Source organism: Xiphophorus couchianus, chromosome 11, assembly GCF_001444195.1.
Source record: "Xiphophorus couchianus chromosome 11, X_couchianus-1.0, whole genome shotgun sequence".
NCBI lineage: Eukaryota > Metazoa > Chordata > Actinopteri > Cyprinodontiformes > Poeciliidae > Xiphophorus > Xiphophorus couchianus.
In genome coordinates this window covers 16,584,597-16,612,053 of record NC_040238.1, presented here as the reverse complement: position 1 = coordinate 16,612,053, position 27,457 = coordinate 16,584,597, and the positions used below count along the sequence as shown (strand labels likewise).

The 27,457-nt window shown below is 36.1% G+C and overlaps 1 protein-coding gene across 3 annotated transcripts in view; it reads right to left on the bottom strand.

The window, feature by feature from the left end:
* Nucleotides 1-20,697: 20,697 nt before the first annotated feature.
* The window catches only part of cadm2a (cell adhesion molecule 2a), a 230,777-nt gene continuing 224,017 nt past the window's right edge, over nucleotides 20,698-27,457 (bottom strand). For all 3 annotated transcript variants that reach the window (XM_028031539.1, XM_028031541.1, XM_028031540.1), the window contains one exon: nucleotides 20,698-26,870. In XM_028031539.1, coding sequence (XP_027887340.1) covers nucleotides 26,752-26,870 — 119 coding nt within the window. In that variant the 3' untranslated portion in view covers nucleotides 20,698-26,751. The remainder of the gene's footprint in view (nucleotides 26,871-27,457) is intronic.

Genomic DNA, 27,457 nt, shown 5'->3' with positions numbered 1-27,457 from the left:
CGTGGAAGTGCTGTAGCTCTCTGCAATGCTACAGCTTCTGTCCATGAGCAGAGGCTGCCATGAATAGCTAGCATGGCCACTGATTATGATGGCAGAAAAACAGTTTTCCTGGAACAGTAAGTTGTTTCTCTGTCATTAGCACATTTAGCAGCGCGTACACTAGGTTCAAAAGGGGTATGAAGACGTTGAACTTATTTAATCAAACAACTCCAAGCTGTAGACCACGACATAAATAATCTTCCCACTTCCTGTTACTTTCTAAATAAAAAAAAAACGTTCCTAAGCCAGATGTAAACTATTGTAGTTATCAAAGAAAAAAGGTAATTTTAATCTTTGTTAGGCTGTATGAAAAACATATTATTAGTTATTAGTCATAAGTGTGGTGTGTGAGGACCTTAGATTCTGTAAAACATAAAATCTCCAAGTCTAAAAGTGAACTTAATGCCTCTAAGTGTGAACTACGTATTTGGAACAGTGAGAACACTGATGTGGAAAAACTTAGGAAGTGAGATGGGAAAACTCAAGTTGACTATTTTGTCTATTTAGCATCAAGCTGTGGCCTCATAAGGAGAGACGTACATGCTAGACACAGATAATGAGTGAAGTTTGAACTTTGTAAAAAACACTCACAGTCACTCATCAACACAGCTGTCAAAAATAACTATGCCAGTTTATGCAGGAGAACCAGACTTGCACACACAGTTGTGTTGCTGAAAAACACTACAAACTAGATGTGTGGTTCAATACAGACTCGACTCAATATATTCAAATATTTTTGAATAGTTGATCCATTTCAAAAACTCAATTCACAAACTGAAATACATTATAAAGATCAATTACACACAGACCGTTTAAAAGCTTTATTTTCTGCTAATTATAACAATTTCCTCAGAAAGCAGACACTTGCACCCCCATCTCTACTGCGTTGCTGTTTTTTTCTGTGATTTTTTTTTCTGTTGCTACAGTTGATGTTTCACCATGTTTCACTCATGTTGTGAGGTTTACCTGCTTTAGCTATGAGTAACGCCATATGTTCATTTACAGTGCTAGGAGTATGAACTATTGTCTGTTCCGACTAAAATTGATTTAGCTTCCTATAAAGAAACGAAAAAAACCCAGAAAAACTCCCAGGGCTTTGTAGGCAACCCTGTGGCAGTCGAGCATCTGCAGATGAGCTACCTAAAAATCCTTGCTTTTATTCTTTTTTATTATTATTTATGTCGCTTGGCCCAGACTCTGTCTCCTCACTCACCGTAGCTATCTAGACTTTGCCATGGACTTGGTGAAGTTGACTAAATGTTTGCAGACTTTTAACTGTTTTTTTATTTCCCCATACTATACAGCTATGGCACCCACAGGGCGAACATGTATGAAAAGCCCTGGTTTAAATGTTTCCATTGAAAATAATTGGTAACTGATGTAATTCAGCCATGACAAAATGCGTAACTAATCACTGGTGTTTTTAAAAGTCGCTGATGAATGTTTACTACATCCCTTTTGAAAATTCATTTTCATTTCTGTTAATATTTTCTGCTGCCATGAAGAACTAATCCACTGGCTCCAGTTAAAAATATGATTGATTGACTGATTGATTAAATATTCTATCCAGATTTGCTTGCATAACTACCCACACTTACAACTTTGAGTTAAAAGGTCATATTATTGGCAAGCACCCTGCAACTATTGAACCTTTTTCACATATTCTAATCATTCTATTAACCTAACATAAATAAATAAAAATAATCAAATGAAACATAATAGAACACATGATGTTTTTGGTCATTTTAAAGAAGCGACTATTTTTATGATTGACTGAATTCAAGCTGGCTATCTTTTATGTAAGGATGTTTTTTTTTCTCTTTTCTGTATTGCTTTGGTATCCATGCTCATCTTGCTCCCCCTCTCTTGCTCTAAATGCTGACAGTGCCACTAAGGTTTATCATCTGGACTGCCTTGAAAAGCTCCTTACAGACATATCCTGGAAAATGATTTAGTACTTATAAACCTGTAAGTGAAAGTGTGAGGATATGTCTAAGTCTGCAAGGTGACTAATACAGGGTTAAGAGGGTCATTAGTGAAAAGTGATTTTGACACCTCATCAGCAAAAAAATGTCGCCTTGTTCATTGCTCTTTATCTATGTCTCCTCTTCACTTCTTCATTCACACCGTTGCTTCCATTATGTTGAATAGATTCTCAAAATCAGGGTTGTTTTTACATTGTGTGTGGAAAATCATAGTGTTGGGAAGTAAAACGGGAGAGAACACAGTAAAGAATATGATTTTTTTTTTTCTGTTTAACACAAGAGGAGGAAAGAAAACCTTGTATGTTTTTGCATGACTAAAGAATTAATATTTTGTTTCTGTTGTGTGATTTTAAGTATTTTTTTCACTCCAGATGAAGGAAAATACATTATTAATGTATTTTAGTTGACTTATAATTTTCTCCTTGTTCGTTAACTTACTAATATAATACAATTGTGTATCTTTAAAACAAAGTTACACTCATTTCTGCTATTGCTACCTAAGTGGAAAATACCATTGTGTAATGCTGTCTATTTATTTATTGTTCTGACACAATCACCTGGTGAATTTAGTTGTAGTTTTCAGTGGCTCATATTACAGAATATTATATATGTTTTCAGTTTTGACCTTCATAACAGAGTGAACTATACAGTGGGTCACTTTCTTTATTTCATTAAAAGGACTTCTATCTGTACGAACGGTGTAACAAAATATTTTAGATGTTTTGAAACAGCCCTGATCTGTAGCAAATGTGGCAGACTGGGCTTCCCACAGAGCACTTTTAAAGCATTTTGGATGGTGCCAGTTTGCTAAATCTCCAAAGTAGTGCACTCAAAAAACCATTTCACCTGACTTTTTGCTCTCATTGGATCATTTGCTATATAAATCTTCACTTTATGTATTCAGATTTGAGGCAAAGACTTTCTCCACTTTCGTTGTGTTTGGCCATTAGTGATGCTGGATTTAATGTAACATCATCACTCTTTGGCAACTTTCAGCTGTGATCTCAGCTCCTTTATGATTCTTTTTTTTCTTTCCTACACTCAACTTAAGAAACAGCTTCTTTTCTTTTGATTTTTAAGCTTTTTCTTGGTACATTTTATTGCTCCCACCATGGTTTGTTTCCTTCATGGTGAACTGTTGACTTTTTTCCACATTAACCTTTTGCAGGGCTTAAGAGAAGTAAAAAGCACAACTTGAAAGTGTCTTGTCTTCTGCATGCTGACGAGGCAACATAATGCAGAATTTCATTTGGCTGAACTGTTGCTATAATTGATGGCTGTAAACTGAAGTGCGATTTCACAGGAGCTCTAGGGTGTTGTCTGGCACTGGAACGCACATTATCAATGTCAGTGTAATTAACATTAGTCAGAGGTATAAAGTTTTAAGGTCACTCAGTTCTGTAATGCTGCTTTGAAGATGTCGCCGTTTTTAACAGTTTTTGAAAGAGAACATTTGGTCCTCTTTGAAAATGAGCTTGTTATTAAAGCAGAAAATTAGCAATTTGCTTGAATGTCTTCACAGGAAACGCTACAAAATCAGGTATTATTGGCAGGGGATAAAGTAGAAACAAAGCTCTATCAGAGCACTGGGACCTTATTACTCCAAACCTATTTTTCCTTTTAGAGTCCTATTGATATTTTCAGAACAATAAGTGTTATGGCCTTTTTTGGTAACAGTTAAGTACATGTTGATGCAACTGGAGATAAATTATATACTTTTTTCAACCAAAAAAACTTTCCACATATTATGTACAGTCATGAACATTTTTGTTCCTCCACAAAAAAAAATCTTCTTGTTTGGTTTGCCCCAACAAATTATCTAGCCCTCTTTCTTGCTGTTTTGTTCTCCTTTTTCTCAATCAATGTACTCTCTTTGTTAAAAAAATAAAAGAACAAAATTCAATGAATATTCATCCATCCACTCTTTTGAATGTGCTGCTTAGTTGACATTTTGTTTATGCAAATGAAACCAGAAGCTGCTCTACATTGTTGTCCATCTACCTATTTTCCCAGGCTTGTTAAAATCTGTCTCCATCTGTCCAAGTCTTTTTCCCCCCCATCATTTAAGAGGCTAAGGTAGAACGCAAACATAGTCTGAACAGTAATCAAGGACATCAACCCATCCAGTTTATTTTATTACTTTTTTAAATGCAACATCAGTTTGTCGTGGAAAAAAGTGGTCATGTAATGTTACTTTGACCTCACTCTGAAGCTGGAACTGAACATGTTGGCTTTTCTTGAAATCAACAACAACAATAAGAGTTTGATTCATCACTTCAGAGACATGAGGACTGCCTCATTTGAAGCTACAAAATGTTTCAGTCAGCTTACAAGTAAGCACTGAAAACAGCCAACATAATTTTTTTTTACCGTATTTACATATGCTTACAAACATGTAAGCCTGTTGCTTGTTAAGAAATAATTATTTTTATGCAGAAATTGAGTTGCATTCAGGGTTGTAGGTGGATTTTACTGAAAAAATCTTTAACATTTACCCAATATTAATCGCTGTCATGATGTAAACATATGTGACTAAAAACAACAAAAATAAATGTGGCATGATGTTTGAAAAGACACAATGTTATGTCAGATTAATAAAAGATTTTTTTTTTCTATTATATTTCCATACATTCCTTAGTATTTAATAGTAGCACTTTTTAGCCACCACATTGTGTGAGCTCACTCCCTGGAATGAGAACCTAGTGAGCAAACAGGTTGTATTGGAACAGTTTAAATCTTTTATTAATTGAATAAATGCACATATCACATTTATGTATGAATTTTAGTTATGATAATGGTTAGTTATATTAACAGTTTATTAGCATTTAAAATGGTTGCTTATTATTCTGCCTTTCTAAGAAAAACTAAAGCAAAACTTTAAATAACATAACTATCGCTGATCAAATTAATCTGAAACAATAACTGATATTTAGATTTAGTAGACTATTACATGGCTTGATGACCATAGGAAAAGAAAGTATTTAGGTTAAAAGGAAACAATATTTTATTAATCAATTAATGGAAATAATTCACAACAAAGAAAACTATGAGGCAAAAAGATCATCATTAGTAAAGGGTAGTCATGTATGCGTGTATGGATATTGTGCTAAAACATCTTATGATGTTCTGCTCAAAACCAACCAATGGGGAGAGACAAGCGCTCTGTCAACCAAAAGAAAAGGTACCGTAATGCTTTTATAGATGCAAACACAGGAACCATGTGACTCAATCTGTCTGATGGTCTGCTTCGCATTTCTGCAGCGTAGATCTAGATAAGACATATGTTAATATATTGGAGCCGACTGCCACAAGGCAAAAACATTGAGACGCGTCTTTATTCGAGTAAATTTGCTTCTTTACATAGTCATCCACTTTGAATTTATTTTTCATTCAATTTATTCAAATAAAAACATATCCAAAAGTGGGATTTGTCTCACGACTATGTTTGGGTTGTCACTGACTTGTCAAGTTACATTTAAAGTGAGTTCTGTGGAGAACATTTGAAAATTAGATTATTGTAATTGAGATTATACATTTCTCACTGTGTGGATGTGTTTGTCTCATATCTACTCTGGATTCACCTGAGCTCGTACCCACCAACAGTTAGAAATTGGTACCTGCCTTCCAACAATCCTTCATAGTAATAAGTAGGTGTTGAAAAATGGATGGGTGAATAGATATTTAGGCACACATTTAGCAGAAAAAGAAACTTAAGAAAATGTTTATGGAGTTGATTTAATTATGCATACATCTGTGCGAAAAAGTTGACAAATGACACAGTGTTTAAGAACAATTACTTTTGCTCATGCAGCCAGTCTGGACTTATTTTATGCCTGAGCCAAATTTCATCTGACTGTGAGGGCATAAACAGCAAGAAAGCAAAGTATTAGTAGGTGTCTTTCCGACAGGAAATGACACATTCATTCTTAAAACTTTTTGTAATTAGCCTTTTTTTTCACTGTCAACAAGTTTAATGAGACCAAAATTATACAAAAGCAGTGTTGGAAAGGAACAGTAAAAACAAAGCCTTCTTCACATCACAGCTTGCTAAACCATGGCTTGATTTGATCCCTGTCAGAATTTTTGCCTGCAAAAGTCTTTTTATTTTAAAATTACTGATGATGATTGTTGCTATGAGCTTGAAAACAGTCAAACTTCAGAGAGGAAACAAGACGTTTGAATTTCTTTAAGTTATTTGTCAGATTTTTCTTTAAGGCTGGTCTTTCTGCACAAACTAACTTCCATGTTCACTGCTGTACTGAAAGTATGTTCTAAATGTTATTGGTGATAACTTTTAATTGGAAGTGGTTGTTTTCAAATTATGTATCTGTTGATTCAACCCATATTTCTCTATCATTTAAAGCAGCAACTGCAGGTGCAATAGTTGGTCAAAAGGCTAAAGTTACTTTTTTCAAATGGATAAACATCAAAAACATAACAACATATCCACCAACAAGTGAATATGTCATGTCATGCAAAGTTTAAAAAATGCTTAATTTATTTGTGAATGGATTTACCTTGTCATAATCCAACACTCTAGTTTTGCTCCTTCTTTCCGAACTATTTCAAACTCAGTCAAATTGCATTAAGTACATCAGTGAAGAGGGAGTTTAAAGTTTCGCCACAGATCCTCAATCTGATTTATACATCTAAACTTTGACTGGACCATTGATTTGAAAAAGCTTTTCTCCTGTATAACTAACCCTTTAAATCTAAGAGTCCACTAATTCAGAGACTTTCAGAAGCACATGGCAAACATTGTGTGAAACAATGCATTAATTGCTAAACAATATGTTGCACAGTGAATTCAGCAGCTAAGACTACATGACCTTCCAATCCATTTTTAAACTCCCTGAACACAACTCGCATGCCAACTAGATGAATAATTAAACATCATACTTCATAAATTACCTCAACCCACTCGACACATCTCTGCCTCTGCTGCTACGACACTTTATGCTGAGCAGACAACATTGTCACAAATCGAAAGCCGGGTCTCCACAGACTTCAACGATATGTGTCACACCGCTCTACAACAAAGAATCAGGAAGATGGAAGCCAGTGAATAACAACAGAAAGCTTTTCGATAAACAACGCAAAATTTCTCTTTCCTTTGCTGCTTTTCCATGAAAAATGTTTTTGTCGATAAACAACAGTTTTCTGTCGTGGGTGTACAATTTTTGAGCAGGCAACAAAAGTTGTGTGGACGTGTGCATGAAGGGGTGAATGGTTGAGTGTAGTGTAAAGCGCTTTGGGGCCCTTTGGATTTGATGAAGTCCTATACAAATCCTGGCCATTTACCCTTTAAATGGTTAGTGTCAAGGTTGTTGTATTGCTATAAGGTGATGCTCCACCAGTCTTAAGTCTTTTCCAGTAACTAAGAGATTCTCTTCTAGTAATGGTCTGTATTTGGTGTCTGAGTGAGATGGTGTTAAACCCGAATGACTGTGACGTAGACATGGACCAAGATGTACTGTTGTAACCAATAGGGCACCACTAAGTTTTGGTGAATTATTGCAGAATTAAACAAATTTACACCAAAATGACACAATTTGGATGGTAACAGAAGGTGTGTGTGGGGGCGTCTTAGGGGATATTATGTATTTTCGAGGCATAGTGCCACTTTATAGCAGAATCAAAGAAGCGTGCTAACTTTAGTGAAGTGCATATCAAAAACAACTTAAAAGAAACTTGACTTCACATCATGGCCATATCCAACAGCTTGAAATTAGCCTCTGTCTCTTTAAAAATTCCTATCCTTTCTGACACTCCTCCTTCAGCAAGTCATCACAACAATACTCCTCCATGCTGTCCATAGTTTCACCAGGTGTTTGCTAATTGCTGTTGCTGCGATAGAGTTCAAAGAAGACAATTTTGCATAATAAGCACCCTTTAAGGATCAATTCATACAACTTATCTGCAAAAAAAAGTTTAATTTGGGTTTAGTTACACTTTAGCTATGTACCATTTGGGTTAGTCTGTCATAAAACGTGGAAAGGTTTAAAGGGTCTGAATGCTTTCTCAAGGCACCGTATGTAAAGTAGTTATAAATTGCTACAGAATGTCCAAGTTTTGACATGCCCTGTTTCCATTTAATTTAGAGACCGTCTGTGGTGGTAGCAACTAACGTTAGTTGAAATTTGGCAGAAATTGATTTATTATGCTATACAAATACACAGCATAGATAAATGATAAAGAGGATTCTGAGTGCATATTTTCCCAAAGGGGATTCACTTCTGTCACTGACATATTAATCATTTCAGGGGGAAGAGTGACAGCATGCGTGTTTCATGAATTAATAAAGGCCTTGCTGTACAACAAAACTTTCCGATTAATCTAAATAAGGTCATAACTCAGCCACATTTTTTAAAGAAGTCGTGTCAGCCTGTGCACGAATTAAACATACACACACAGACTGACACACATCCAAAAAAATATTTTTACAGTACTGTGGCTTTTGATGTGTGTGGTAAGAAAATAGCTTAGAGTTAATACTTATTATTCAGAAACAGTGGGGTGGTGTTGAGCACAGTGGTAAGCCCATTTTTTAATAAACAGCACACTGCTGAGCTAAGTCATATCACAGTAACTGTTTATGTAGTGTATCTTTCAGTGCATGAACCCAATGCACAAAGGCATATGGGAACAACAGAATGAATGTTTTTAGTATGTAAAGTTAAATGAAGACATTTCACAAGTGACTCATTGTCTTAATAGGCCGAAACTATTGATAGGTTTTTATTGATACATGGTGACTTCAGTCTATGTAATAAATTTTGAGCTTTATCAACTTTTCTTAGAATAAAAGTGAAATGAAATACTCCAAATTAGCTATTTAAAAAGACAAAAGAACTGAAAAGCATAAAAAAGTTTAATTCTATTACAATAAAATTCTGTTTAATGCAAATATATATATATTTTTTTCAGTTCAGGTTGTGATGTTAATTTTTTACTAAAAGTTGTCTCTTTAAGCACACATGGAGATTACTGTCTACGTTAGCAAGTCAAGTCCAGCTTTTACATCTGGAGTCTGTTAAAGGAGAAGAGCTTTTCTTATTAAACTGTATATTTAAAACTTAATATTGATGGAGACCTTCTGATATATGCCTCTACAATTTGTTTAAGACAGGATAAATGCAAAAACCTCACAGTCTTAAGTACTTTGGTTGTAGTGACCAATCAAGATCCACAAAAGGGTCATTTAGGAGTTTATTTTTAAAAACTTTCCCTAATAAAACTTAATTTCCTCAATACTTTCAGGATGTATTTCATGGTAAAGTGTGGGGGAAAACTGTGATCATTAATTAATATATATATTTTTAAAAAACATAACATGTGCTAATTTTACCTCAATCATCTTTCCTGTTTTCTTCAGGTGAGAAAAACATTGTTTAATAAATATTCAAAAGTTGTTGTGAACATTAATTACACATTGTCTGGGTGATAAGATGATGATTTATGGACAGTTTGCAAAAGATATGGGTCATACTGGGGTGACTGGATTAATACTTGTGGGTTACCGGTTCAAACATTCCCTCTATCCTTTTCACTCGTCATGTCCTTGGATAAGACACCTCATCTACAAGGAAGCTCACCTGCATCCATTCAGTGTGTGCGTGAATGGATGTAAAGCCCTTTGTCTAGATTAGATAAAGCACTGTACAAGTACAGGTCACCTTCTATAATATGCATCATAATGTGATCATTGTAAAGTTCTGTCTGAGAAAAAATATGTAGTCCTTGAACCCCTTCATTTCATGTTTTTCCTTAGTCTAGAAGATGTAAAAAATATTTTAAGTAGGACATAACTGTTAATCCACAACAGAAGTGTGCATGCGTTTGTGTTTGTGTGTGTAACTTTTACTCTACAAGTCAAGGTGAGAATGTTTTACTGTAAATAAGCATAGAAAGATCAATGGGTTCTTTGAATTGCATGTACAGCATTGGCTGAATGACATAAAAACAGAAAGTATGGATTCAACAAAAGAGTCTCACAGTTTTTAACACAACATTCAACAGTAGTTTCTTAGCAACACCATGGCAGCAGCACAAAAACTGGACTCCTGCTTTTTCACTCACAAGCAGGGTGGCTCTTTACAGAGACAGCAGTATTTAGTCAGCAACGAGAGATGATGCCACTTACGAATCCCTTCAGGTCTGCAACATCTGGCTTTTATTGACCTATGTCCTGATGCACTGGCAGAAACCTGTGCCATAACATCTGTTTAAAGGTGACCCTGACCCCTGTGTAGCACCTTGGTGTAAACTTGTACCTTGCTCTCGACATAGATCATTACCTCTGGCCAAACCAGAGGGGGTAACGTGAGCGAACACTGACACACAAGGAGTCAGAGCTCTGCTCAAAACAACAGCTTCATTCTGACCTTTTTTGTAACCTCAGAAAAACGTTTTGTGCCATTTTATTCTTACAGCTGTAGGGTGTCTTGTCTGTCATTGGTTCACCTGTTGTCACAATGCAAGCTTTTGGCACCATATAGAATAATAATATCTGTTTTTTTCCAAATAAACATTCAAATAGATAAATTTTTAAAAAATATGCTTATGATTTAGAGGAATACTGTTATAAGAAATGACACAAAGGCCAACTCCTCTCAACCCTAAATAGTTTGAATGGATAACTTATAATTATGGTATTGTTTGACAAACCACAGCCATTTGGCCAGCCTTCTGCTGCTGTTTATCAGGAAGCTTTTTACTGGGCAGCTCCTTGGGACCATGCCTCCTCTCTCCAGCTACATCATCCATCTCATCTTCAGTAAATCCTAGGGCTGCTAAAAGATTCCCACCTCGAGGGCACATGACGCAGCTTTGCCAGCTGCCCAAAGTAACGTCACCGTTTTTTATTTTCATTTAGAGCTACAATCTAGTGGGAAATCCTCTTGAATCTAATACCTGTGCTACATTATCTGGTTTGCATTTCATTAGCATACATTGCTTTAAATAGATATTGCTAATGTTTTTCCTATTTCAAAATGGAATATGTAGCTTATATAATTTGATCTCCACCCCACTTTTTCCATACAGAAGATTTACCCATCTCTGCACGCTGAAGGCTAAGGGCAGCAAAATCTGACTCCTTTTCTGACTACTTACCTTAGTTATTTAACCACTTGGTGGGACGTATAAAGCTTTGAATTGTAATTCCAGTCAGATAGTTCATTAAGTTTGGGGTAGGAAAAAATAAACATAGTCGTTACAAAAAAAGTAAGTTGCTCAGTAGAGTACAGGATATGAAAGCTCAGACAGATTGTATTTTTATGCTATTAATTCATGGGTTAATTGCCATACATTCAGCACTGTTGCAAATAACAACTGCTAGACCTGAGATGTATTCAACATGAGAGTCTTCTGATGAAACCCAAAGTTTCAGTGTGGATGAAGAAACAAATGAAGATGGAAAACATAAAACCCTTCTGCATATATTGTAGATAAAATCAAATATGAGGTAAAGCAAGCCAAGTGTGTAGGGTTTTGGTTTCAGAGTGATAAAATAACAACATCAGGGTTTCACTCCAAACAACAGATGACCATTTACAGCTTTTACAAATATAGAGACAGAGTGCCTGAGTGGAAAACACTGATGTTTCAAAGAGATACTATTGAATCAGAGCAAGTATTTTGCTGAGAATGTAAATTTCAAACACAAAATAACTGCTTGTTGAGTACAAGCATAGAGCACATTAAATCCACCCACCAAAGAAAGTGTGTCACCGCAGCCTGCTTATTCTGAATATTCAGTGAGTAATCAGCAGATAAGAATGTGGCCTAATGCTTGCACCATTTAAAGCTGTCCTGCTCATAAAAGGAAGCAAGTAATTACAGCTGATTGCTCATAAAGCACTGGTACATAACTCATATCATAGTAAATTACTTTTAGTTTGAGGGAAATAAAACTTTAACTGGCTAAACAAAGAATATTCATACTGTTTGTAACTCTGGCCTGCTTATGTGATTTTACAGGGAAGAGAGTTGATCAAAAAGTGACTGTCTAGTCAAGGATGGAAGAGAACATGCTTTCCAAAAGTGTTTACAGTACATTTTAACATGTTGTCATTTTACAACTACAATCCTCAATGTATCATATTCTGGAAATAAAAGGCACCCACACAGTTGTGCATAGACGCAAAGAGGAAGAAAAACAGTATATGACTTACAATTTTATTTTATTTTTTTACAAACATTAGTATTTAGCCCACTGAGTCAATAATTTGTGGAGCCACATTTTGGTTAAATGACACCTGCAAGACTTTGGGGGTTTTGTTCTGCAAGCAATACAAATCTAGAAAATAAAATATTTATCCATTCCACTTCTCATAAAAGCACAACCTTATTCAGATTGGATGGTGTTTATGAAAAACGTTTTTCAAACTTGCCCCAGATTCTGAATTGGACTAAAGTCTCAACTATAAGGGATCCATTCTGATACATGGTTGTATCTTTATAGTTTTTGCTGCTGATAAAACTGAGCAGAAATATTGATGTTCACATCAATATATGTCAATTTATAGAGTTTGTACAGCAAACCATAATGATTGTAATTAGATGTTTGGATCACAATCTTTCAGAGTTGATGCTGAGCGCGGTGTGTCTGTGTCTCTTTTTAACTGCCCTGTCTTCAGATATGGCCATGGAAAACAAACAAAATGCAAAGAAAATGCAATCTCCTCTGATGGACTGTAATACCGTCGCAACAACTTAATGAGGCAGCACCATTTTCAACCTCTTTGCCACTTCCACACTGCCACATTCCTGGACACACACACACACGCCAGCATATATGAAACACACACAATTCACCACCACTGTGCTTTCTCATCATTTGGAGCTTTGCCCTAAAATGCGGGCTAGAATGGACAGACTCGAGGCCTTTTATATCCCCCATTAGCTGTGCTGCACATATAAATTAGCAGAATCACGGCAACCATGGCTGCGTGCTGCCAAAGGCAGACTTATGCTTTGCAGTCCTCCATAAAGCTTACATTCCACCACGATAGACCGAAACACTGATGTCTCGCATAAAACAAGCTGCTTTGGACAGCCGCGCGGTGATGGCTTGGCACTGTTATGGTGCTGTTATGACTTTAGCTGTGCTATTAGCTGAGTTCTGAGTCGAACATGAAACACAGCTGGCCTGTTTTAGTCTGCAAGCTTTAATGGATATGTTCTGCCACATAAAATGAGCAATGGAAAACTTCTGCCACTGTTTGCTAACTTTTCAGAGTTGTCTTACTCAGTTTAACCAGGCGATTGTTGTTTAACTAGTTGGATCCCCAAATGTTTCCGTTCTTTAAACTTACTGTTGTTGTCTGCGCTGTTTCTAATGAATGTGGAAAGAAAGCTGGAGAAATATCCATACTGGTTTTGATGAGGAATGATGAAATGCTGGATGTAAGATTACACCCAGTTACACAAGCTGGGGGTGCAGAACCCAGCTCAAGTTAACTCCAAAGATGGATGGATAAAACACAAGGTGTAAGTTGGGCTGCTGCAGAAGCTGGTAGGAGAAGTAATCCCCTGGTTACATGCCTATATCGCTAACAATCAGGTGGCTGAATTACAAAGCACTCTTCATGTACCAGACAGTTCTGAGGAATATTACTGCAACCTGGCTCTAATGTGTGGGTGCATTTATTCACTTATGAGAAGTTACTGTCAATACTAGTTATTGTAAATCTACATTAAAAATCCAAATTGCAGGTCTAGCACACTTCAAAAAATTTTAACTAGCGATTTAGATTTTTACAGAAAAATTGAGGGATCTTTATCTGCAGAGTCTATATTGTATAAGACTGCAGATAAGGATCATTCTAAGCAGTCTGGTTTATTGGGGGTTCTCACTTTCTAAAAGTAGAATGGGAGACAGATCTGTTCAGTATCAGGCCCCTCTCCTGTGGAATCAGCTCCCAGAGTCATTTCTATGTCTACCTTTTCCAGCTGCAACCTAAGTAATATTTTTATGCATAATTTAGAATAATTTATGTATAATTTGTGTGGTGTGTTACAAATATGTACAAATCTTTGTCTATATTCTGCTAATGTAAAAAAAAATGTAATTTTGCAGTTGCGGTGTTTCCATTAAATAAGAAATTGAATTAAAATTATACGTGAATAAGCTTAATCACATGATAAGTCATTAAAAATTATGGAAGTGATGCATGTAAACAGTTACATGACATATATTCATAACTCAGCCATATTGCTAGAACTTTTTACCAATCAGTCATCAGAGGAGATGTTGGCGTCTTATTCAGGAATTGGAGCATTAAGCCTTTTATACTTGGGACTACAGTATGTATGCAGCGTTTTAGGGAAACTGTAGTTGGCAGTTATACAGATTCTGTCTCATTAGACTTTAATGAACTGTGTGAGACTGTGAGAGCTCTGATGGAGTCAGCTCCATTCTCTAAAAAAAAAAAAAAAAACACACCATCATCCTTCTACAACTCTCTGTTGTTGTCTTTGTTGTTTCTGCCAGTAGTAACATCCAGCATGTGATTCATGTGAAAAAAGTGATTCCAGTGATTGCAGCTTTTCAAAATACATCTATTTCAATACAGCTGAAAAACCACCTCACAACAGAAAATCTTTTTAAAATTGAAAAACAGGATTTTTTTTTTTCTAAATTGGTGATTCGTTTAAACAAATACGTTTTCATAATTTCAATTTGCACAATTCTATGGTTAATGGAAACACAATTTTTGTGTTTCTGATGGATTTCTTAAGGATTTTTAATTGAACCAAGAAGCTTGAAAAAAAGCCGTTTTCTTTGACATTTGAAATAACTTAATTGCATGAATAATGTGCTTAATATGCAGCGAGTGCTACAAAACATTAAAGGCTAGAAATACGAGTATTAAACAGAATGTCATAAAGTCAGATGCATAAGGCCATTACTAAGACACAATGGTAATAGCTTTAGACATATATTATTGTAAAACACTGCAATTTATCAGACTATAATGAGAGAAGTTTTTCTTTTTGAGGGTTGTTTATTATTTATCCCTTTTGTTAAGGATTGGGGAAATGTATTTTTATATTTGTATGCTTTGTACTTATGTACTTATTTTGTAATATAGCTATATTTTCAGATAAATTTAGCATTAAAGACAGCCAATCATATTTTTTGTCCAACTCAGTTAGTTTGGCATGTATAAATATAAAGTCTTTCCGGGAAATTTGTATTATGTCTAAAACATATCAAATCCCCATGTTGGAGGATGCAGCTGGGTTTTTGAACCCAGCGTTCTGTCTTGTTTGAGCTGATAGGCCATGGCACCGCTGCTGGGGATCTCTACAATGCAGACAAAAACACAGATGGTGTTCTAGGACTGAGAAATCAGCACGCCTCCTCTACTGGAAAGAGAAGCATCATGCAACATACTTTTCATCTCTTTGTTGATGTTCCAAACATCACGGTGTGCAATTCTGTGAAACTGAAGGAGGGACAAGATCAGGATGTTTCCTGACAACATCTAAAAAACAAGTTACCGATAATGATGATTATCATTACTATATTAGTAGTACCACCAATTTGTGTCTTTATATTCAGAAATTTTGTTTGGAATTTGAATTCTTGGCATGTACCAATCAGGTGTGGAATTAGGTAACGTGGAAAAACCCACGGGTTATCTCTGTACTATGGTCTGTGAAATATATTAGACAGCAAGTAAAAATTGTGTTAGAAGCAATAAAAATTGGTCAAACAAAAGGATTTTTTTAAACACATTTGACAAGGGCTAAATTGTGATGACTAATCAACTGAGTCAGACGTTTCCAAGCTGCAGCTTCTGAGGGCTTTTTCCTGTCTGCAGTGCTTAGTATCTATGAAAAGCGGTCCAAAGGAAGGTGTTGACTTGGCCTCTAAATCATCCAGATTTCAATCCAATGCAGCATCTGCTGGATGTTCTCTGCAAACAAATCCAATCCATGGAGGCCCCTCCTGGACTGAAGGGGTCTGCTGCCGCTTGATGCTCGATCCCACAGCTCACCTTCCCACTGGTAGAGTCCATGTCTCAGTGATTCAGGCTGTTACACCAGCATAAGTCTGACCAACACACTATGATTCAGGATGTTATACTTGATTGGTCTATAATCTAAAATAGAGCAGAATAAAATGATTTGTCAAACCTCATGATTAAACTATTCATAGTTTTGCTCACGTCAACACCACTGATGAGAGCTGTTTATAATTTTAGGATTCAGAAATAATGAGCGACGTTATCATGTCCTTTTACAATCTGTTGTAATTGGTAAAACATGACATTCCAGTCTTTCCCTCTATGGTTGCATTTTTAGTTGGAAGCAGAAAACGACCACAGAAAAATACTTAAATTCACAATTAATGAGCTCTTGGTTGTCTAAAAGAAAAAGAATATGTCTAATCGCAGTCGAATTAAATTAGAATTATCCTTCTTTTGTTCTGTGTAGCAGTGGAGTAGACAAGGCATACAGAAATATATGAACTAGTATGTTTTTAGAATCCATTTCTTCAGGACATTCTTCACAGATGAAGGGACTGCTCTGAAGATATACAGTAACTCATTTAATATGTACAAGTTATTGTTTCTGTCTGGATTTTACTGGTGCTGCTCTGCAGGAAACTATTTGAGATCATGTAAAAATGAAGATATCAGAATAATCGACTCGGATGAATCTCATGAATGAAGAAAAATGGTCAATAATGAATGGAGCATTTCAAGATATTTTAAAAGATAATGCAGGAAGAGAAACCAATTTTGCTAAAATGCTATTCCCTTGTTTAAAATTTGTTATGAAAGGCTTGCCTGCACAAAGGCAAATTGAGCAGAATTGCGTAAAAAGGCAGTGGAAAGACTAATGGCACACTGCTCAAAATATTTAAAAAAATACCATAGAAGGAACTGGTCTAGTCATTGTTTTGAGCTTCTTAAAATTCAAAAAAAGAAGTTCTTTCAGACTAAAGTTAATATACATTAAGGTGTTTTTTTCTCTCTAGCTGATGGCATCTTGGAGAGCAAACAGTTCGCAGTGTGTCTGGAGCCATATATGGGTTAGAATGCAGACACACATGGTCAGCAAATTTACCAGACATCAAAGTCAGTATGCATCCCTTCTGTCAGCCTCCAAAGGGAATGTACCAGCAAGATAAATGGGGATTTTGGTATACTGGATTCTGTAGTAGAGGGAGAGGAGAGGACAAAAAGGAAGAAAAAAAAAAACAACAAGTTGAGTTAAATCCACCTAATATAGCAAAGGAAGCATTAAAATAATAATTTGACTAAATATATGCATGAACAGAAAAGTGGCTCTGACAGAAAAAGCTGAGAATAGGAAGAGTAGATCATCTTCGCATATGGATTTGCATATGGAGCGGCTGCTCCCTTCACCAGTGATCCGGCTGTCACTGAACAGGTGTGAGGCAGGAGGCTTTGGGACGATCAGAAAGAGGCAGTGAGTTAGAGTTGTGTGCATTGCCACCAATCATCTCAAGCTCCATGTTCAACAGCCCTAAAAACCAGAGATAAACTATCAGATGCATGTTATTTCTCAAGGAGAACCCCCTGCATACTTGTGTCTTTGCCCCATTCTAATGATATTTTGCTTTTGGTCTCACAAAATTAAATGGAAGGGAACGAAAGATGCTGTAGTGAGTGTACAGTCAACAACAGTGACTTTAATTCTACAGTAATTTAAAATCCCATTGAAACCTTTCAAATACCGCCACAAACTTCAATGTATTTGATTGAAATTTTACATAACAGAACAGCTGTGAATAGCTGTGAATAGCTGTGAAGCATAAGAAGATTATTCATGGTCTTGTAAAAAAAAGTTGGGGTATGTCTCTAGCAGCTCTCCACACCTACAGACAAAAGACCTTCCCCATTCTTTTTCACAAAACAGTTCAAGGACAGGCAGATTGGATAAAGAGCATTTGTGAACATCAAAGTTCATGTTTTTGGGATGGGGATGTTGCGTTCATGGTGAAACAGAGTGGTAGTTTTTCAACACACATACTGTTTGGGATGTACAGTAGTTTAAATAGTTTAATGTTCATCTCATATGACTAGAGCACCTTCTTCCACATGTGGGTATTCTCTACATGGCTTGAAGCATTTTCTAAGTGGTACTTCAAGTATATTTTTTGTTTTAACAGTGTCTTTACTCATGTTTCTCATAATTTAGGTCATATTCATGGACTGCATGACTTACAGTTTTTATATCCCTTTTCTCCTTCCAGAGCTGTGGATCTCTGCTGCTCCTACAGAATGACTTGCACCTCTGATTAATGCTCTCGTTGCACTCTGAGATACTGGTTTATAACCTAACCTTGCTGTCACATTTTATTTAGGGATACAAGCACAATGAATTTATTTCTGCTCCTTATTATGAGACAAATGTCAGTCATTAATTTTGGTTCCAAGTTCTATGTCATATCTCCTGTCTTGAACATTTTTAGCTTGTCGGCTGCAGTCTTTTGTTGACTGTGGTAAATAGTGGCAACAATCAGTGTTTTATTTTCTGGCCTGATATATTCCCTTGTCACTAATGTGGCCACAACAAAACAGTAATTATATAACTGGTTGTTTAAAATGGTGTATACTGACAGCGTGTAAACAACATGGTAAAAGTCAACTTTTACCATGTTGTCATTTTTAACAATATTTAACCTAGAGAAAGTTGTTATTCACATTTAAATGAATGTTAATTATTACTCTTCTGAACTTTCAGAAAGACCTCTTCATTTGTTTTTGCACATTTATTGATAGAATATAATCTAAAATTTAAATAAAAAGCTCACAAACTAACACTAACTGTGAATTAAAATGTTGGTTTAGAGCTACTACTTCTTGATATTTAGTTGCCATGAGACTTAAGGTGGACACATTCTTAACCATGTCAGAAAAACAATTGTTACAGAATTTAATGTAATGATTTATTGAACTATTTTGGCTAGTGTTTAGTGTTTAAAGTCATTGTGAGATTGATTTAGTTTAGTCATTGTTCGAACTATCTAAGAATTGGTTCATAACATGAAATCTTCAGTCCATTAAGGCAAGTCTTCCTCAGAAAGAAATTTGTTCAGGCAGGTTATGCAGCCAGCAGTTGCTTAAATGGGTGGGTTAAAATCATTTATGCAAAATAGTTTTTCCATGGAAACCATTTCTTTTTCTGCAGTCTTTCTTGGGCCGCCTGTGCCAGTTCAAGAAACCAGCTCAATTGATTGAGAGGTAATTGAGTTTTTCACTGACCCCCTCCCTTTCCATCAGTGGAGGAATCATACTTCAGCTGCAAAACTGCAGCCCTCTCCAGGCTACATTTATTCCTGACAGATGGGCTGATTGCAGCTGCTTTCTTCAATCTAACATGACATCTTATTGCTATTACCTAATTCTCCCCCTCAGTCATCATCCTTTGACTTCCTGAAAATGCTGGATGGCTCTTCCTTCTGTCTTTCAGGCATGGGTGCATCATCCCTTTCTCACTCTCTCCATCTTCATATGCTTATAATGTGCTTCATCCTTCCCAAAATGTATGCACATTCTTCACTCTCTTCATGTACGTGAGTGTGATGATGCAAAGGGCGTGTCCCTTTGCCACGATCAGAGAAAGTCACCTCAAATCAACAAAGTGAATCTGACCAAGAGTAATGGATTTAAAGTGGTTACTTCATTGCAACATATTAATCTGGTGTTAAACATTTTCTAATATCTAACTCTGAAGGAATGGTGCCAAAATGCAAGTTTCATTTTTCTCTATTATATCAAGCATTGAATAGAAATGTTCTTCTGAATTAAAGAATCTGTGAATTTATTCCTTTTTTCAATTGGACTACGAAAATCAATTAAACTCAAACTTCAGTGATAGTCTAATTTATTGATAGGCAACTATAAATGGTTCTCACACTTTCACACCTAAGGACAATTTAGAGGCACCAATTAACCTGACAGTCATGTTTTTTGCAGTTTGGGAGGAAGCCGGAGAGAACATGAACTTGGAGAACAGACAGAGAAACCCTGGGGGATTCGAACCTGGGACCTTCTTGCTGCAAGGCAACAGTGCTACCTAATTTTATACAGTTTAGTTTGTATGTAATTGTAAGTGAAAACAACTGTACGCTTATTTTCACTGTCAATCTAACAGAGCCCACAACGAATGCTTGCAGCCTCGCTGACTTTCGTTCTTTTCCTGTACACGTTTAATTTCCTGAGACCGTTTAAGTACCTTTATATTCTGCTTGTTTCAGGTAAAGCTGTTTTCACAGGAGTATTATTGTGTAGACAGTCAACAAATACAGCAAGACACTCCCAAGTCATCTAAAGACTGCACATGGTAAACCGAACGCCAACACATCGGGGCCACAGAGCCCAGACATGCAGTTGAAACACAGCATGAATTATTCCTCTGAATAAAAAATATGAGCACGCTTCTGTGCATGTGTTGGTGTTTTTGCTGGAGTGTTCCTGGGGATAGATGTGTGTCTGTCTGTGTGTGCATGCATGCAGGACTCCTCATGAGGACAATTCGAATGTTTCCAAAGTATAAATGGCTGCACCATCAGAGCTTCTTTCCTTTATCAATAAAACCTCCAAGAACTTTAAGTGGTAAATTGTGACTAACAAATGTTATCAAAAAGACTAATGCAAATGTTTTCAATGACAGCAAGGTGACAGAATTACTGAAGAATCACTGAATAATTTTATTAACATCGTGGTAATCTTAAACAAATACATGGTGTCAGCATACAGGGACGAGTAGAGTGATAAGTGCTCACATGTCCCCATTTTAAAACAGGAAACCACCAAAAAAAGAAAGAAAAAAAGAAAAGAAATCCTAAATGAAATATATTCCTGAGATGCAAAAGAAACAAAACTGATACAAATAATAACAGCACATCACTACATGCGATTGTGTCACACGTGATCAATGCGGCAATATAGAAACTGGGCTGATTGATGTCTGCATTGATATTTCAGGAGGAACAAAGAGCTGGACTGAAGGTAAACTGTACAGCAAAAGCATGTGGAGAGCCAGAGAGGGCATGGAAACTGTGTCAAAACAAAATCCTGAATTATTTAAAACCAGAGTCAAAAAAGCGGATTCTAAGCCAGAACAGATTGACTTGATAACATTTTTGATTAATATGAACATTCATTATGCTGCTTCCGAGTCGAATCCACATAATGGTGGGGACTTTGAGAAAGAGAATGTGATTGGGTTTGCTCCAGTAACAATGCAATATTTTTAAAGGGATAGTTCAGATTTTCATATGTGTCGTTCTGTGAAATTATTTAGTGCTAGTTCCCCTACCTGCAGCAGACAGACGTCTGTCTTGTGGTGTTCTGCTAAAAGTTTAGTTAAAATTAAAACTTAAAATTTTAACCAATTAGACCAATTTATATGACCTCACACTGAACATGTTCTTGTCTGTTGGACACACCGTTAGTTTAGCAATTAGTAATGATTGCACCAATATAACGTCAGTGTTGCAACAGGAAAGCTGTTTGGCTGATAAAATAGAGACGATACTGTGAAATTACATCTAATTAGTGTGCATTGATAAAGGACTGTATCTTACTAATATGAAAAAAAATTATTTTGGGTGATCTTAAATAGCTAAAACATACTGTGTGACTAAATGTTGTCCTTCCATTGCTCTGAAAACTTGTTTGCTTCCATTAAAACTGCCAACAACATCTATCTGGTGCAGGTATGGGGGCTATTACAGATAGTAAAATCCACAAACATCTCTTCAAAAAAGCCAAATTACCCTTTAAAAACACATTAGCTTTCATCCAACGTATAAAAGAAGCAGGTAGGCAGGAAGCGGATGCAGATAAATAATGAAGAGCTAGCTCATTTATCATAATGTCCAGTTTTTCAGGCTGAGTTTTCTTTACAAAACACAATTCTGCATCTGCTATTTAATAGAGAGCAACTTGTTCTTTTCTGGTGTATTTTACAAACCCACACAGAAACAGACAAACATTGTTCTGCTCCAGGTTTGATTATTTGACAGATAATTCTCAACTGGTAGATAAAATAATGCTGGGATAACTCATCTAATTCTTTAACTCCAGGCAAACAGCCTTTTTGTACCTGCCTGTAAATCTGTGCAGGCTATAGACAACATGACCTGTAGCAAAAGAGGTAAAAAGGGTGTTTTTTGCAAATTTGCCCTGGTGTGTAGATGTCCCAGCCAACGTGAAAATTGGTCATACAATTGCGAGCAATTTTCTGCCAAAATTGCAGCCAGGATTGTTCTGCTTAATCTGCATAAATGCACAACCTCACCCGCACCAAGCACACCTTCAGCAGAAGAAAACAGGGTTGCTATAAAGGAAATTGGAGAACCAAAAATGAAAAAAATAGCCTGCCACTTATAGAATATGGCATTGCAATTGTACAAGTTTGTGATTTTAATAATGGAGTTTTAAGCCCAAAATCTTGCTTACCAAACCAATATGAAATGGATAATTAGTTTTTTTCAAAGCTTAGTTTTTTCCACTAACATTAAACATGAAAAAATGAAGAAGAAATTAAAAAAAGGAACAGCTACAATTGGACCTGTATAATAAAGGAGTGAATGGTGGCATGAGCTAAGCTGTTAGAAAAAATAAAAAAACATCAAAACAAAATTGAACAAGATTTAAGTTTGGTCTATTGATTATAAAAAGCCATTGCAATAAATCAACTCAATACTTTCATTTCAAACCAAATATTTACAGTTGGTTTCTAAAGAAAAGAAAACACACACACACACACACATATTTTAACATTTACTAAGAAATATCCATCAAATTGTAAAGGCCAGAGTGCATAATTCAGTAAATGGCACCTTTTCTCTTCCAATGCCAACACCAACTCATCACTGCAGACCTTTTGTTAAATATCATGTCCTAACTTTTCTCATTTCTAAGATGGGTACACAGATGAAATGCAACAGAAAATGTGAGTATTATATCTAAATGATTTCCTCTGCAAAAAAGTGGCAGATAACCGCAAGAGCTTTTTAAATCAAAGTTAAATCTGTTAACAGCGTGGTGAAAGTTGAAGTGCACAAACGTGGAAAATTGTGGTAATTAACAATACCTAAAAAAATATTTATCCCTACATACACTGTGACAAGAAAATATTATGCTGATATTGATCTAAGGATTTCTAACATGTGATTCTCTCCAGTTATGAAGTCCACCATTTCCGTACAGAGCGAGACAGTTTGCCATTCAATCATGTTTGCATAAAGTTGTTAACTGGCCATGAAGCTGGAGACAGCAGGGCCTATTTTTTTATTGCCCTTGGTAATAATTTGTTTCATCCAAGTAGATTACTGCTATTGGTTTTTATCACACTTTTACAGGAGACTAAGTCAGCCAAATTCCTTTAAAACAATACAAAAACAGAATTGATGGATGAAAAGAAAACGTATCCCCATAACATTATGCCAGCAGCAGTCGGAACTGTTGATGCAAGGCAGAATAGGTCTATGGTTTTCATGTTGTTTGATGCAATTCTGATCCTACCATCTCAATATTGCAATTGAAATTGAGATTCACTGGACCAGGCAATCCAATCTCCCATTGTCCAATTTGGGTGAAGCTGTGATTTCTAGCCTCAGTTTTGAGCTCTTAGCTGACAGGAGTGGCACCCAGTGTGGGATTCTGCTGCTGTAGCCCATCTATTCAAAGTCTGAAGCTCAACATGTTGAGTGTTCAGAGATATTATTCTGCATTCCTTTATTGTGATGGGTGGTTATTTGGGCAACCTTTGCCTTTCTACTAGAGCAAATTAGTCTGTCCATTCATTTCTAAGCACTGATATCAACGAGATCTTTTTTCACACAGATGATACTATTTGCAAATCATTTTCAAAATATTGAGCAAGTTGAGTATGACAATCTCTGTAGGTCAACAATTTCTAAAATACTTAGACCTGCCTATCTAACACCAGCAACCAACCCACGTTCAAACTAATAAACATTTTCTTGCTCGTTCTGATGCTAGGTTTGAACTTCAAAAAGACGTCTTCACAACGTAAAGGCATCTAAGTGTTTAGAAGTTTTGCCATGTGATGTATGCGGTATTTGTGTTAACTAAATTAACAAGTATACCTAATAAAGTGGTCCATGAGTATCATTATTATTTGCCACCAACATAAAGGTAACATTTTAGCTGATTCCTCTTGAAAAATGTTGTAGTTTTCATTTTGGGCAATGGGTTTATAGGCAATTACATATTTTCTTTTGTTATTACATATAAATAGCCTTTTTAGCATCAATTTGTGCCAATATTTATATGACTTATCATTAAACTTGATTGTTATTGTAATATTTTATTCTTCAGACCTGCAGTGCCAAAACAAGTTAAGTTTAATGTACTTCTGCTGTGATTCTCTGGTCAATAACTTTAGTTTAAATAAATTAAAAGTTAAAAAAAGAACAAAAATCATGCTAATGTGTAGTACCAAAGTGTTGTTCTTACACATTATGTACATGCTTTGTACAAAAACAGAATTTTTTTTTAAAGTCTTCTTAGAAATGAAAATAATAGTGGCAAATATACATTTGAAGGAATACATGAGTCCAGAATTTAACAGCAATTTTTTTTTTTTTTTTTTTTACAGTCAACCACATTTTAGCAGACACAATATATAACAGGGAGTGGGATACAGTTTAAACCAACAATATTAGATTTTTTTAATATAAAAAAAATACTTAACTTACATTTTCAAAAAGATGCACTTTCATCTTTCCATTACCTTTTAGATTAAAATAACCGTTCCCAAGGCAATTTAGTTGTTGGCAAAGGAACACAGTAACTCATTCTGTCAAATTTTGTGCTTTTCTGTTTGCCTCCAGTTTTTACATTTTTGGAAATGGGACCCAAGCAGATCTATTAGCCAGCACTCTCAACATTTCTCCCCAATTTAATTTTTTTTACTTTAAGACCTCATGGAATGGCACTGTGACTGACTAAATGGGAAATAAAAAGACTGACTAATGCAGTTTAAGTTTGCTCTTCAAAACCTAGTGAAACATAACTTGTACAGTGGCAGTCCAAACTTCATTATCTGTTACCTACTAAGAACTGATAATGTTCTTCAGTTTTCCACAAGGATAAATTTGAAGATTATGAGCAAAAGAAAGCTTGTTTTAGAGGATAAGCTACAAGGCCAGCTGACCTCACTGACAGAGTGACGAAGCAAGTAATGGGCGTGCATGAAGATGGAAGCATTACTGCTTTTTCCTGCAACTCATTGTCTCCTATATTACAGGATTTATTATTTACAAGTGAAAGGCTGCTGTCTTTTTGTTTTTGATCAACTTTACAGTACAATCTTTGAATCTAGCAAACTAGTAGCCATCTTTTAGCCAAAAGACAGTGTTTGATCACCAATACCTCTACCCTGATGATGTGAATATTTGAATTGAAACCTTTATGAAACTATTGGGGCATCAATAGTTTGAGGTATTGATGCCCCAATACCTCAAACTATAGATTTGAGGTGTTATCCTTTTTAGCTCTCTAAAAAGGATAACACCAAGACACACTGCTACGGTTTTATTTTGCTATTACAGAAACCTTAAATTGTTCACTGTATATTTCATGAGGCCTTTAAGCTGCAAAATGACTTTATTATGCTATGAGCAGGAAGTAAATTATTAAAATGTGAAAAGTTAGAAAGAATTTCAATACAATTTTTACAGATTTTGAGACGCGGAGACTTCTTTCTGTACATCTGAACCATTAATGTAAAACACAGACTACTGTAAGCTGTCCTGATAGGGTTTAAAATGTTTCACTAAACTGCTGTCTGCATGGCGCAGGGATGTACAGAGTAAAGTACAGTGGGACAGCAGATTTAGCAAATAGCCTCATCTACTCCTTCAAATATTTTTGGTGGGTCTTTGCTCTAAACAACACTGCACTACCCTTTATTACTCCTACCCTAATAGTGAAAATCATATTATACACTTATCTGACGGACCTTGCTACAGTGTTACACAAAACCTTCGTCTTATCTTACAAGGGTCCACTGCTTAATTACAAGTTTATTTAGAGGGGATGGGGAGGTCGGGCGCAGTGGTTCATCTAAAATTACCATATTCAGTGTGATAGACACGTATAAGGCGTAAACAGCACAGATCATTCAAATAAAAAAGGACGCAAAGTATAATTAAAAGCTGTGAACTAAGCAATGAAATGGGCTACATATAGCATTTACATTGCTACTGACAGGCGACACACGAAGGCATTGAAAGAAGTTCGATGGCGTCTGTATTTTTAGGCACCGTGTTGACGTGAGATATGTGAGGGGGGCATGAGATACAACGTGTGGCAGCGTGTCTGCTTGGTGGGGAACAGGAAAAAGGGTGAACAAGAGGTCATGGCAGAGATATAGATTTCCAGGAGTTCGTGTCACTAGACGAGCAAAAACGTGAGAATGAGTAGAGCTTCAGGAGCAGCATCACACTGCATGTGGAAGATAAAAAAAAAAAAAATCTCCCAAAAAGGAAAAAAACCCGGTAAAAATGTAATACGGGAAAATGCTGAACCAGAGGACATAATAATACTAAAAAGCTCGGGGAACATCTCTGCCTGCGGGCTGTGTTGACTCAAAGGGGGCAGTGGCCACAGGTGAAGACGAAAGTGGGGGACAAGAGAGAGAGACTATAAGAAATAGAGGGACTGAAAGAAAAGGTAGAGAGCAGCACAGCTCCCTAGGCAGTCTAAATGAAGTATTCCTTCTTTTCTTCTGCGTGTGCGTGGTTGCCTTCGGCGTTGATGATGGCTGTGTCGGCATCAGGCGCGTCGTCCGCTCCTTTGGCTTCGTTCGTCAAGTATGTTCCTGCAGAAGTCGGGGAGAAAAAAAGCAAACCCATCTCAAGGAAAACAAATACTGAGCAGCCCTGCATGGCGTTGGCTGCCTGGGGGCAGACAGCACATCTGAAGACAACATCAGTGATGCTACATTATTCATAGACAGAGTGATGAGAAGCTGGGATAGTGTGGTAAATGTGAGTAAAGCCCTCTGCAGACACAACCCAAAAGCATCAACAAACACGCAGGCCATTGTCAGACTGACGAGACTTAAAATACAGCGAAGCTGCGATCAGGGCCAAATGTTTTAGCATAGCTGCTGAATTCTGACCATCACCTTTACATTTTAGATAAGTGTGATTTCTTTTAACCGAGTTTGCACGTGTGCTCCAAATGAAATTCTTTTTAGAGGAAGTTGAAAAAAATAAGTAATTATTTACATTTGTCTTATTAATGCAATATAAAAGTATCGTAATTGATTTATTTGTTATGCATTATTATGTTTAATTGCTGGCTCAATTTTGGATGAATTTCAAATTTGGGATTAATTAATACTAATTAGTAATAACATGTAGATGGTCTACAGTAGCTTTTTTTTAAGCTTATTGTTATTCA